The 14,818-nt window shown below is 36.8% G+C and overlaps 1 protein-coding gene across 1 annotated transcript in view; it reads right to left on the reverse strand.

Annotated features, from left to right (window-relative positions):
* LOC142087267 (neural-cadherin-like) overlaps positions 1–14,818 on the reverse strand; it is a 69,068-nt gene that overhangs the window by 21,209 nt on the left and 33,041 nt on the right. Inside the window, exons 11-21 of the mRNA XM_075161330.1 lie at positions 13,782–13,954; positions 12,501–12,668; positions 11,655–11,904; positions 11,432–11,559; positions 10,378–10,564; positions 9,482–9,625; positions 7,744–8,027; positions 5,609–7,223; positions 3,733–3,826; positions 2,360–2,544; positions 1,917–2,146 (exon numbers count right to left, since the gene is read on the reverse strand). Coding sequence (XP_075017431.1) covers positions 1,917–2,146; positions 2,360–2,544; positions 3,733–3,826; positions 5,609–7,223; positions 7,744–8,027; positions 9,482–9,625; positions 10,378–10,564; positions 11,432–11,559; positions 11,655–11,904; positions 12,501–12,668; positions 13,782–13,954 — 3,458 coding nt within the window. The remainder of the gene's footprint in view (positions 1–1,916; positions 2,147–2,359; positions 2,545–3,732; positions 3,827–5,608; positions 7,224–7,743; positions 8,028–9,481; positions 9,626–10,377; positions 10,565–11,431; positions 11,560–11,654; positions 11,905–12,500; positions 12,669–13,781; positions 13,955–14,818) is intronic.

Below are 14,818 nucleotides of genomic sequence, written 5' to 3' on the forward strand. Positions count from 1 at the left end.
CAAATACATAAATACTAAAGCGCTTCTATTTTTTTTTTAACTTGTGCAGTCATCTCAATTCATCACTGTAAGAACTTTGACCTTTATAATCAATTGTCAGTGTATCCTCAAATATCGTAACAAGTATTGAAAAACATGTCCCCAAAGGCATAAAATATACTTTATAATGACATGATGCATCCTGTCAATGCAGTTTCGTGTCTGTTGCCCACATCTATCACCATTAGTGGAGAGTCTATAATGCACATTTAGACAGCTATGTAATACAGTTATAGAAAAACATAGCGTATATAAACAACCTTGGCTCCTTTACAATATTAGGATGGATTATTTTTCTGCTAAATAAAAATAGTTGTTGTAAAGCTGTATCCCAAGGAGGTAATGCAAACATATTATTTATTTAGCAATTCGATGAATAATTCCAGTGCTAATTACTTACTTTCTATATTTATAGTTAAACACATGTATAAAAACTACTGGAGAAATTCTCCAGCTATGATTGGTTTTCTGTAAACTATTGGTGATTACTCACTAGAGCTATTCATTAAATATTGAAAGGTGATATATAATTAATACAAACATATTTTTTCATTAAAATATGTGAAGCAAGCCCCTTGTTACCACTTTGATAAATTCACCTGCCATACATTATGGCACAGAATATTTGAAATCTATGCAATTTTCTATATTATTGTTGCAGTAATTCAATAAATATGCAAAAGAAGCAGTCATTATGCTTTATGAATATTATCTTTCTCTGGTATTTCCTACTTGGTCACTCTGAAAAGTCTCATAATCCACACAACTATTTAAGATTCAGTAAGATGTAGGCAGGTGGTAAGATATTCCTTGTTTGGCTCCCAGAATCATGCAGACCCTACCACGTTCACACAAATGGAAAGTGCTGTCTTCTCTTCAGGAAAAGTCCTCCATAAGATGTACCACGTATTAAACTCAAATATAGGCACAAATGGCATGTCAGGAAGTGCTCCTTGTCCAGGTCAAGTTACAAGCCAAGCAGTGACATTTTGCCTTTGTGCAAGGCAGCAGCTTTAGTATCTACTCAGCAGCATCTGAAGGACTTCAGCAAAGCCAAAATCTGGAGGACTACAGAAAATAAAAGTGGGGCCAAGACAGACTGTGTCTGGGTAACTGAGTTAAAGGGCATGCAGGACCTGGTAAGAGAGTAGGACAGCTGGGGAACATCAGGAAGTAGAACGTCTTACATTCAAAAACTATCTTCCCCTTATATAACAGTAAAAAAAGTTGAGGAGAGTGTCACTTTGTATTTAAAGTTGTCCTTTGGTGAGTTAAATACAATCACAAAATTGGTTGTCTCCATCTCACTTATCTGTTGTAACTGTTCTTCTAACCTGCATATTCCTTCCAGCAGGACTTCTTCTATGGACTGTCATCTCTTTGTACAGTAGAATTTCCATCTGGGTGGCATCAAGCATCTACTGTAAGTGTCTAACCACAAGCTGATGATTTGGGTATTTCCATCAGCATCTGGAACGTCCAAAAAGCTGTCATTTTCAAGACATTCTCTGTACTACAGTACCACTTTGGCTTCTAGGGATTCTTCTGATTTCATATTCAAAAGTCTGATAGATTACACAATGAAACACTGACTAGAGAAAACAGAGTTAACTGTACCATGATGGGAATGGAGAACCATCTTTCTGCAATGAAGAAGTGGTTATATTTATTGAACCAGAAGTTAGTACAACCAGATAATAATTGTGTGTATGGGACTAAGGAGAAGGGAGAAAGCTTGAATTAAGCACTTGCTTGACAAGCAAAAAAACGTTATCTGTAGATCTAGCATATTCTTTCACTGAGGTTTGGGATATATACCTTGCAAACTCAGTATTTGGATGAATTACACAGATGCATGATAACGCTAGAGAATATACCTCATTTTTAAATGCTGCCATCTCAGCATGCAGTTTCTCCGGTCTGTAATACGCCGAGCCACCATGGACTGCAAATCTTACATCTGTCTGTTTTCCATCAATGTTCATCACACTGAAGACAATGATATCACTAAGCTTAGCAGGTAACAATTTTGCTAGTAATTCCTTGAACCTGTCATGTCTCGTTTTGCCATGTTCATCTCTCCTTATGAACTCCTCTGCTGTGACATCTGAGTTTGGGATTCAAAAATAGATAAACATGAAATACTGGGAGACCACAGGTTAATTTCTCAATTTATTTCTTATTTAACAATATGGAAACATAGCGGAAATGACCCTACAGTGATAAGTAAATTGAATATTGATATAGTAATACCTACATCACATAATCATTCAGTTATAGAAGCAGCTGATCTAAACTCTCACCAGCAAATAAAACTAACCTGATAGACGCACAGTGGCTGAGTTTTGTATGGCTTCATTTTCCAGCTCTTTGACGTGGATTTGTACCGTAGATATAACATCAGGACAAACTCCATCAGAAACTCTAACTTTTAAGTTGTATATTCCTTGAGGAGTGTTATCCACCATCACCAAAGAACCAGTCCTCTGATTTAATCTGAAAGACCTACACATAAACCTTCAATTAGGAAACCTTAATAAATCAAAATTGAGAACTTAATTTATTCATTAACATAATTCAGAAGGCCTTAAATGTTACTATGAAGGTTATAGGATCAAAACTTATGGGAATTAGCAACCAACCTCAGAAAAGCACCAGAAACACCTTAATTCAGAAATGACAATCTGCAGAGCTTACAAAAAGATGTTTTTGCCACTCCCAAATCCCCATACTTTCCCAATCCTGAATAAAAGTGCGTAGTTGAACCACAGGGTTCAACATAGTCATCATGGGCAGGTCTATGAGATAAGTAATAGAAAGTGACAAAACCACAGAAAGTTGTTCCAGACGCTCATTTATCCATCTGGAACAGGATAAAGTCTGTATGAAATCTCTGATATGATCTTCATTTGCCACCTCAAAGGGACAGTAATCAGTAATTATGGAAATATTCCATGACCACCATTATGGAATAGTAACCTCTTAATATTGAAACAGGCCCAGGGGCTGCTGACAGATAGAAAGTCAGTCTTTCATTTTGGGCTACATAAAGCTTTTAAACTCTTATTCACAGCGGAGACAAAAATTCGCATTCGTTTTCACGTCCATGTTCTGTATTTCAAACAGCACACAATTATACTATATGCCATCTCACTTTATGATATGAACAAATAATGTATAAGTAGGAATTAAGGATCCAATTCAACATTTCAATTAACAGAAAAAGCTCCCTAATCTAAGAGTCATGGTTTTTGCACACAATGGTAAATTTAGCAATCAATGGAGATCACCAAATTCCCTTCCCAAAAGGGCAGATTCCATTCTTCAGATGCCCTTTTAAATTTGGGATTTGTATTCCATCACCTCTAATATTTGAGGGCAAGTTAAAAACTCTGCCTATTTTGAAATTAGATCTTACAGAATGCACATTTTTAAATAAATGAATGATGACATCTGACTAAAAATCAACTTCATGGTGTGATCCTGCATTCTCTTGGAAAAATATTTCATGCATTAATTTCTTAATACATAGTTACCCAAATAAAAAAGAAAGAGAGCATTCAGAAAGTACATTCCTTAATACACTGAATAACCCTGGCTTTATGCACATCCGGAACACAGAGAAATACATGGCGAGTAAAATAATTACAGAAGCATAAGTATTACTCATTTTGACACAAATACAATCCTCACTTGAGCAGTTTTCCTTCAGAAAGAAATGTTTTATTGTCCCAGTCGTCTTGATCTGGTGCAAACACTTCCCCAAGCACTGTTGTTGACCATTTTCCTGTTGAGATAAATTATAATAAATCTGCATTTAATTTTTGCTTTTCAGCGCACTTTATATTCTGCCGCATTCATTACTGCATTTATTATTTTCAGATTGCTGCTCAATTTGGCGATGGTTATGATCCAAGATTCTTAAAATAATGCATAGCCTGTCATATGGTTTCTGCCAGTTCTGGAAAGGTGAGTATACTATGGATGTCACATGAAAGAAGAAAAGCTGAAAACACCACAAAACAACAACAGAATGATACATAAATATTACTACTAACTCCATATAAAATTCTCAGACCAAAAAAAAAAAAAACAACCAACCACATCAGGAGTTAATCCCCAGATGTTTCATTGCTACTCTACTACTTCAAACTGCACACCAGTGGAATCCAGCAAAAGAGGGAGAGCATCTTGTGGGGTGCAGCTGGGAGAGAAGGACATGACTGAGAAAAGGAAATGGGAAAGAAGCCACCAAGCTGTGCCAGTTCTTGGCCCTTTTTTCAGGCCCCTGTGGGCTGTCACAGAAGCGGAACATCCAAGCAGCTGTTCTATAAGGGAAGGAGACCTCTGAATTCCACAGCCAAGATCCTGCAATGTGGGAAATTTTTAAGGTTCAAATCTGGAGCCAATCCACCCTAGAAACTTCATTCTCTCATTTCCACGGTAGGATCTGGTCACATCTTTTTCTAATTTAGGCGTACTGAATTCAGCAAAAATAACTCATTGCAAACATACTTTCTGTAGATTAATCTTCTCTAACGTTTATCAGAAATTCTAGCATTGCAATGGTAATTGAGATATAGCCAAGTCTATCTGGAATGGAATATTTGGGGAAAGCCGTAATAAACCATGCTTAATAAGGACCACCAGGACTAGTTTAAGGTCAAGTTTTACAGGTAATTTCAGGAAAAAACACAATAATAGAAATTCAAGACGAATTTTAGAAAATATTATTAAACTGTTCATTCTCTGCTAAACCACTCTGATGAAAAAGCATAAAGCATTCACTTAATGGATGCATTTGCTCTGCTCTCTCCCACTACAACGTTAAACCTCATAGTACTGCGGCTGCTGTCACAGAGCAGCTCTCCTGCTAGTATTTCTTGAACTAGGTACTGTGCACCACTCAGGAACACATCCAGAACAGCATCTTTTTTTTTTTCAGTTCAAAGACTACATGTTATAGGAAGCAGTCACTTATAGCACCCCAGAGATTATTCTTTTCCTAAAAAAAGCACTGACCCAGCTTTCTCTCGGATACTTCCTTGCTAGCAGAAAACCTCCCCCCTCAAGGTTTCTATCCTGCTTAGCCACACAGTGGCTGTCACAGTGGAGGTGGGACTGGTCTATAATTTTTGGGTAGGGCTCATCTATGAATCTCTGTTTCTCTACGTTGCTTCAGTTCTGCCATTCTCATCTCCAGATCTCTCAGTGTCAAATAACTTTCTGAATCATGCATGCACACACAAAAAACTTCTCCTCTGTATAGGTAAAAACTAGTCAACGGAAAATAGATTTTATTGGTTTATAAAAATACTGCATTTTCTGCAAGTGCAATATTTACTTGTTTGCAGCTAACAGTTTTTTGGTAGATGATCTTTTACACACTAGGGTCTGAGCTTTGCAAATACACTTTACTCGTTCCACTTTATTTACTAGTTTACAGAATTGGAGTTTCAGTTTCAAAATATGTAAACCATTTAAAAAAAATAAAGAACAGCAAGACAGAAATCACGTCTAAAACTGTGCTATATTCATGAATCTGATATAATATCCAGATAGCACTTACCTTTGTAACTGTATACATAGACTTCCTTATGGCCAGATTCATGGCAGTTGTCATTTTCATCACCAATTGTTATAGTTAGGGTGTTTGTAGAGCTCATAGCTGGAATCCCACTATCTGTTATAACTACTGGCAGACGAAACACCTTCTGCTTTTCTCTGTCAAAGGACCTCAAAGCAGTTACAGTTGCTGTGTTATTTCTGTTGTCAGTAAGAGAAAAATCCAAAGAATTCTGATAGTCTGGTGGCAATGAAAATGTAAAGGGTGGCCCATTTTCTTCACTGTCTGGATCAAACGCATGAAGCAGTTTTGATGTATGGTTCATATACACTATTTCAGGCCTCAATACGTTTTCCCAAACTACAGGCATGTATGGTGCCTCAAACCTTGGTCCATTGTCATTAACATCAAGCAAGTTAATCAAAACTGTAACACTTCCAGTGCGGGCAGGTGTCCCTTGATCTGAAGCTTGTACAACTAAACTGTATTTTTGCATGACTTCACAATCTAGTGTATTTGCCACAATCACATGACCATATTGGTCAACTGCAAACTGTCTCATAGGATCCGAATCTGACTTTATAGAATATATAATGTTCCCATTCAAACCAGAATCCTTGTCTGTAGCTCTCACTGTGGTTACTGTAGTACCTACAGGTGTGTTTTCAAAGAAAGGGCTTGTCTGAATGAACTGAGAAAGAAAAACTGGGCTGTGGTCATTAGAGTCTTCAACTTCAATCAGGCACACTGCACTACTAGAAAAATCAAGATCTTCCACTGTAATAGTAAGATTAAAGTGCCTTTCACGTGCATTCTCAAAATCCAATTTTTTTTTCAGTCGAATAGTGGCACATTGCCATTCTTTGTCACTCTCAATATAAAACTTCCGATCTGGGTCTCCCCCAGTGATACTGAATATTAAGTCAGCATTTTCCCCAACATCTGCATCTGTAGCACACACTTCCAGAACTTCTGAGTCAATGGCGCTGTTTTCAGGAATTGTTGCCTCCCACATCTTTTTTGTGAATTTAGGTACATGATCATTGACGTCTGCAATCCAGATAGTGGCAGTGCCAGTTCCTGTTAGACCTCCCCCATCTCTTGCTTCAACAGTAAGAAAATAATTTTCAGTCCTTTCTCTGTCTAGCATTCCTCCCGCTACATGGATTGTACCAGTATTGGGATTGATATTAAACATGTCAGTACCAAACTCATTTTTTACATTCTCTGTTATCCTGTAAATAAGGACAGCATTAAGACCTACATTTGGATCATCACGATCAACTGCACCCATTTCCATGACTAACGTGTCTGCAGGAGAATTTTCAAAGACACTCCCATTGCAATCATCAGGCATGCACGTGAACATGGGTGCATTGTCATTTATATCCCACACGTTAATAATTACATCCGCAAATCCCGTAAGTCCTTCTCCACCTTCATCAGTAGCCAATACAACAAATCTCCACAGTGCTCTCTCTTCCCGATCCAACATCTTGTGCGAGTAAATGCTGCCCATTTTCTCATCTATTGTGAAAATATCAGCTGCACCATGCCCATGCAACGAGTATCTCAAATCTCCTTCATCCACATTACTATCAGGATCATTTGCCATCACCTACAAAAGTTTTGAAAACAAAGACATAGAAATTATAAAATATGCAATGATTGCATTATATTCTATAGGCTGCTACAGGCTAAAGGAGTCCAAGCAAAAGTATATGACATGCTATTAATACGTGCATGCCAGATGAACAGCAAATGAGAGGTGGTTGAGGGACAATTCAGAGTAGGTAAATACCCTTTGCACTACAATAACAATGTAGATATTCTAATACTAAGATAATATTTTTTTTCATATTTGTAGACGTAATTTAACTATGCTGTTCTGATAGCTACTTTAAAATGTTAATGATTTGCTTTTTAGGATCACAAATTAACCATCCTTCTTATCCTACTTATTATCTTTGTAATTATTTTTCCATAAAAGTCCACTTCTCTTCTTCCAGTGACAAAAAAACTCAGTAAAACTAAATTTCATTACTATATCTGTGATGGATTATTGTTAACATAATTGTACCAATGTAATCTGTGCTCTTCCATTGAAATATTATAATCTCTGAAACTGCATACACTACCTGAAGTACAAAGACTGGTAACCCATCCAGTTCCTCAATTATACTTCCATAGTATTCATTGATAGAGAAAACTGGAGTCTCATCATTTTTATTCATGACATTGATGATGATAACTGCATAATCTTCCCATTTCCCGTCAGAGGCCAACAAGTGTATCTCATACATTTTTGTTTCTTCATAATCCAGTGGTTGGGCAATAAAAATGGCTCCTGTTTCTGGTTCTACACCAAGTACTCCTCCTGTGTTTCCAGCTGTGATCTGATACCGTAATTTAGCATTTGTTCCTGTCAATTACCAACAGTGTCAGAAAACACACATTTCTTGAAGTAGATTAAAACATGGGATGTTAAGATGAAGTACAAATCATACGCTAACTGATTTTTGGTATTATAGTTTTGTGGTCTTTTAAAACATGCAGCTATGTCAGATTACTTATCAGCATTTTCAATTCTGGTATGTCCAACTGTAATTTGTGTCTAATTATAAAATGTGCCTTTGCAATGAAGTATTAATTCTGCTTTTACGTATGATGCCTCGAATTCACTGAAGGATCAATATGATTGGCCAAGGCTATGGGACCAAAACCACAAATTCTTATTTGCTAACACCCAGCGTGTAAGAATGAATTATAAAATACTTCACACCATAGAACCATTCTGCACTCATATTCATTTATGCATAGACTTTACCAACAAAGAGGATAATTATGTATCAAGCCAGAGGAGACAGTCCTTACAGAACTTCTCAAAATTTCAGATGCAGTGCCAATTTGCTGATGGTTCTAGATCAAATAAATACTTTTAGCCTTTCTGCAAGCTCTACCTTCACATTACCATTCTCATCTTCTTCCCTTCTTTCATAGCTACATCTTTAATCATTGACTTTATTAAAAGGACAGAAATGAAGTGCCATATATTGATCACATCAGGTCTCCTGATCCAACGCTATAGAGCAGATCTACAGGCAGCCTAAGTAACAAACTGAAAGTTCCTTGAGTAGGTAAATCCTTCTTCAGCACAACTTAGCCACGTTTGCCTCAACCTCCTTGAGTGGGTGAGGAATCAAATGCAGCCAGGATGTACTTGCACTTCACAGACATACTGACAGAACAGTCCTTTGGGACTTGGGCAACAAAAAAACCTATGGTTTCACCATACAGCGAAGTCGAATTAGTAGTGCACCATGGCCAAAAGATTGATGCTCACATTTATGAGCACTGGTTATGTACTTATTTTTTACATGACTTATGGCTGAATTCCTGACTGATTTGTAGATAAAGCAATTCAGCTAAGACTCATCATATGCATTTAGGAAGTCTAGTTTCAAATATGAGAATGTGTACCAAAAAAATAAAGAATACAACTACATTGTCCATAGAGAAAGCAAATGAATCTCACTGAAATCAAGTCTGATCCATTCTAGTTAACCAGGACATTTTTATTGGCACCCATTTGTAAGAAAATGATATGATCTGTAATAAATTTGTATTTCCTGGCACAGAAATTATTCCCCATCATCCCACACTAATGCATTGCCTCCTGAAATAAGTTATTTGACTTACGCCTCACAGCTCCATTATGAGCTAATGTTCACGCCCGATCAGTTAACACTTTAAGAAGTTTTAAAACCTAGAGACAAAAAGACATTTTCCTTTCTAACGCCACTAAATATGTCTTGCTGTGCTTAAATTAACTCATTAATATTTTAGACACAGCTATGGGGAATTCCAATACTTTACCTTCATCTTCATCATTAGCACTGACTGTAATGATAGTCGAGCCCACATCCTGGTCTTCATCCACATTTACTTCATAGACATTTTGAGTGAAGACAGGCTTGTTATCATTCACATCGCTGATAAAAATACGCACGTAGGCCGTGTCTGGAGAGACAAGAAACAAGAGATTAAAATACTCAGCTGTGCCACTTCTGTCAGCCACAATTCCTTAAACTGTCTAGCTGCACATTAAATGAATGTGAATATGCAGACAATACAGAAACAAACCCTTAAGGTTGTGGACAATATATATACCAACATTACTCAAAAGCACTTGGATATCAAATGAATGTCACATCCAATTTGTTTAAACAGATAATATGTGAATAATTGATGCCTAATACAGCAATTGTACAGTTTTTAGTCATAACTTTTTGTCCTGAAGCCACAAAAGCCAAATTTTAAGTCTTTATTTAAGCACAGCCGTCATTTGAGAATGGGATTTTCTATCTTGAACTTTCCTGCTTCATACTTCATAATTACTTTTGATGGAATACAGTATCACATGCAGTGCTTTGAGAAACACCTCTACTACCAAAAATCTGCATCCTACAGGTAATGGGTGCATCTTTGCTAGCTAGGAAATACTCTCTAAACTCTAACTACAAAGCCCTAGTTTTCTTTTAATTTCAGAACAAAAAACTTGCCTGATCATCATATAAAATCTCTTCCAGCTCTGACACAACTGTTGCACAGACAAACAGTAAAAAACCCGCCCAAAACCAAAACAACAGACACTTTTTCACAAGTACACTTGGAAAAAAAAGGAAATTAACATTTAATCTTGCATTTCAGAGCTTCTGTTTTCAGAGACCAATCCAGGTAAAATCATGCTTGTCAGAGCATCTGTCTCTTACCAGAGTTTGGCTTCCCACGTTTTCCAGGTCGAGCTGATTCACAGCCATCTACTGACTTGACTTCTAGAAGGTAAGACCCCTTCTTCTCTCTATCAAACACTGAGGCAGTGTATATTGAGCCTGTCTGTGAGTCCAAGCGAAAATATGTGTAGTCTCTGCCACTGTCATGTAACAGGGAGTAAGTTATCTAAAGGATTAAAAGGAAGTTGTTAATCTATACTTTCCTTTTGTTGGATAGTTCACAACTAAATAACTACTTAAAGAGAGAAAGAAAAGTCTGGTGTTTGAGAACTTCATCAGGGCCAAGAAAGCTGGGTAAAACTGCCAGCTTGGGCAATCTAGTTTAAAGTCAATTAACCTCCTTCCATGTTGACTGCCGATCTGTAAATGGAAATAAATTTGTCTTGTCTAATCAGTTCCCAAGTTCACGTTTGCACACTGCTTGTGCAACAGCACTCAAGCTCAGCCAAAGATCCCGGGTACTAATAGCCACAGGTGAGCTGAATTTGAACTTGCTCAGTATCACGGCCCATGTTCTAGTCTCTATTACATATATGTTTTCATGCACTTGACTTTAGCTTGCACTATTGTCCTAAGGATATACCTACTTTCGATTTTTAAAATCAGTAACGAATACATCCACTTTTGCTGTTAACTTGACGTATTTTGTAAGGATTCAGTTTTCAGTACCCCAAATGATTTACCACTCACAGAAGCTTTTAACACATTTTTTTTCTTCCATTAGTTTATCCAACCACAATTTAGGTCTATGTAGACCTTTCCAAACCAAAGCATTCTATAGCAAGTTTTTCACCTGAACTACAGGTTGTATAAATATTTCTTCTTTGTTTTTTGTCTCACACTTACTAGTTTTAGTTGCATTTTTCACATGGAAAGACAGAGAAACATGTAATTAACTACTTTATTTCATCTCATGTTTCCCTATTATTCATCCCTTTTCTAGGTTGAAGATTTATAGTTTATTTAGCCATTGTTCATACAGAAGTTATTCCATATCTTTCGTCACGGAAGATGTAGGTCCCCACTTGCTCACCTCACCATTCTGACCAAGATCAAGGTCGGTGGCAGACACCTGAACAACAAATGTCCCAACACCAGCTCCCTCTGTTACCAAGGCTTCATAAGTAGATGAAGTGAAGAATGGGACATTGTCATTGACATCTAAAACATCAAAAAGAGCGCATAAAACTATAAAACTTTAAAGAAAAAAAAAAGTACTATGATTATCCTACAACATCACTGAACAGCTGACACACCTGTTACATTAATATAGACCGTAGCGAATGCTGCCAGAGGAACTGCAGCAACGTTCTGTGCTCGAACCCTCAGTAGAAAGCTCGTTGTTGTTTCATAATCTAGTGGCTCAGCTACCAGGATTGAAGCAGAACCGTCACGTCTGTTTGGAGTCAGGTAGAAACGAACGGGCATGTTGGTCTCCGGAACAAGTCCCTCTTCCAGGTTATAAGTCACACGGGGATCACCAAGGGGAGAAGTTGCTTTGATTGTCTGCACAGTTCAAAAAGTTTGCGTAACCAACACTTCTGTAAGTTCAGCAACATTTCTAAAAGCTTTTGTGTATTGACTCTCCCACATCTTCAGCTCTCAACTGAAAACACTAGGATAAGTATTTCCTGACACCAAAACTTAACCCTGCCTGATACATCTCCAGGCGCAAATAGCTGCAGCCAAAGGTTACCAGTCATTACATGTTTGGTTACTCATGCTTTTATCCTAAAACTATGTATTTTGGAGTTACTTCATAAAGTTGTTCCGATTACTCATTCTGAGCAATCAAACTGAACAACTCTAAGTACTTTAAACCCAATAATCACCTCAGGTAACACAGAAGGATTCAAAAAATTGGAACACCTACAGTGTTGTCCAAATGGGAAGGAAATTAAATAGCGGTTGCACACATATAAATTAGAATAAAAATGCTGGTTACCATTAGCATTTCTGAAAGAAAACTGATATCAGATCATTGGTCCCTACAATACACAAAATTGTTATAAAAGCTCGCTATATTTAAACAAATAAGCAACGTTCAGTTACTCTATAGCCTTAGAGCTATAGAGAAACAAACAAGTCTGTCCCAACCTTACCAAAATTGATGCATCTCGTGTAGTATTCTCTGGAATAACAACTTCATAGCTGTCTCTTTCCCACTGTGGAGGCTGGTTTTTTGCACTGGTAATAGTTACCACAAGTTCAACTTTACTGCTTCTATTACCTCCATCTGTAGCAATAATCTCTCGAATTATAGATGACCTCTGAACGGTAGAAAAGGTTTCATTACAGAGGGTTTTGATCAGGGCTCCGATGAGCTTTTTTTCTTCCTCAGAATAAATGAATACATAAAATTAAAGGCACACTTAAAAAAACCTGCACAGAGAAAAACATCCACAACTGCAGAATACTGAGCTCAGAATATGAAGTAGGTGCAAGGTTGCTGAAAATTCTACTATTGCTTTACTCAAGATTGCTGGAAAATGTTGCTATTTGTCTCAATAAACCTTAGCAAATTTCACACAAATTTTAAAACAAAACCAAAAAAACCCACTTTGTGGAGCCCCTGAGTTCTTAAGCTCACCTATCAACAGTTTTTGTTATTAGGTCTGTAGGGTTCTTAGATTCAATAAAGAAAATATATTAAAAGGATACCTTCACCAAAGTTTTGTGTGTCAGTTACTTAGAAGTTAAATTTCAGTATTAAAAATATCTACTAGGTATTTAAAGACTGACATCTACAACAATATTTTGGTTTCAACACAAATTACTTTACAACTCTGAAAATATCAAACTGCTTATGTAGGTATCTAGAAATGGCTGAAACTGGTAAATTTTAGATAAATTTTGATAAATTTTAGATAAATTTAGATAAATTTTAGATAAATTTAGATAAATTTTTAGAACTACATGCATTGTTCATTATGCCTTCACCTTCCCGAGGGATAGCTATGCTTAGTCCACCATGACTAATATGTATCAAGGTGGGAATCTGTATCAGAAGCAAAATTTCACACCCTTTCACATTCAGGTTTGTATTTTAACTCATTGCCTGTTAACACAGTGAAGTCCTACACCTGCTTACGGTCTCAGCTCTCCAGTCCTTGGTATTAGTATGCCAAAGCTAATGAAATGGGAAGAACAAATTCTCAGAGGCAGTGCTGTCAGCTTTCCAGCTGAAAGCAGGGCTTGCTTATACACAATTCACATTCAATGAACTCATCAGCTAAAAGCCTTAGACTCATGTTTAATTTAAACATGACGTATTGATCCTTTAATGTGAAGCAGTAACATGGAGGTAAGGACAAACGCATGACCTCAGTCCCTCCTATGATATATTGAGATAGCCAGCTTAAAAAGGAAAGCAACCGCCATACCTGAGATATGGGTTGGTTCACAAACACCCAGCCTGTAGTAGGATTAATTTGTAAATAATTTGGTTCTTCATTTGCTATTGAATACGTAATGGCAGCATTTGAGCTGTAGTCATCATCACGGGCTGCAACACGAAGAAAGCTGGTCCCAACTCTTGTGTCCTCTCTTAGGAAATCTAATGCAAGGAAAGGATATTTCAAACTGATCATTAATTCACTGAAGTACCATGAACGTCTTACTAGGAAATGAAGAAATACTAAAGTAATAATGTATGGAAGCTATAACTTTATCTTCCTTGGAACAATGGCCATAAAAATCAAAATGAGTATTTTAAAGAGCTGCTATCACTCCAGAGTTATGGATCACATTTGAACTTCACATTATCACATTCATAACTTGGAATTCTTATTTCTCGTAAGATAGTACTTTTTTTTTTGTCTTGTATTTTTACTAAGGGACTAATTGCTCTGTATGAAATATACATAAATAGAATTTTAATTTATTCAAAAAAAAACAGAAGAAAAGGACCACATTGTCAGAAACTACTTTCTAGGATTTGCATAGTGTAACTAAATGAGAATTAACAGTCTTTATTTTTTTATTAATTTATACATGCCTCTGGGTGTTTATTCATAAACAGGGTTTTTTGATGAACCATGAAGGAAAGGTAAAACAACAAACAATGAAGACTGATGAAATTCAAATGGGAAAAGAAAAAGTATATAATCACAAGTTATGACAAAAATCTATTAATCTGAAAACAAAGAATACAGTTAGTGCTCAGCGCTGCACACTCACATGCTTATTACAACTTTCACATCTCTGTGTAGTACCACAGACACTTGGTATGCTCAGGTAAGGAAAGATACTCACTGGCTATTGTTTCAAGGAATTTTCCCATAACAACACTCAGGAAGGCCTACGAGTCAAGACTGTACTTGTTACATTGCACATTACACAGAATAACAATTCTGCAATTAATTAAGGTAAGTGCATCTCTGGCTGCAATCACCTAGTTGGTCACAAGATCTGCCAGGAA

The sequence above is a fragment of the Calonectris borealis genome, chromosome 12, assembly GCF_964195595.1.
Source record: "Calonectris borealis chromosome 12, bCalBor7.hap1.2, whole genome shotgun sequence".
Lineage (NCBI taxonomy): Eukaryota > Metazoa > Chordata > Aves > Procellariiformes > Procellariidae > Calonectris > Calonectris borealis.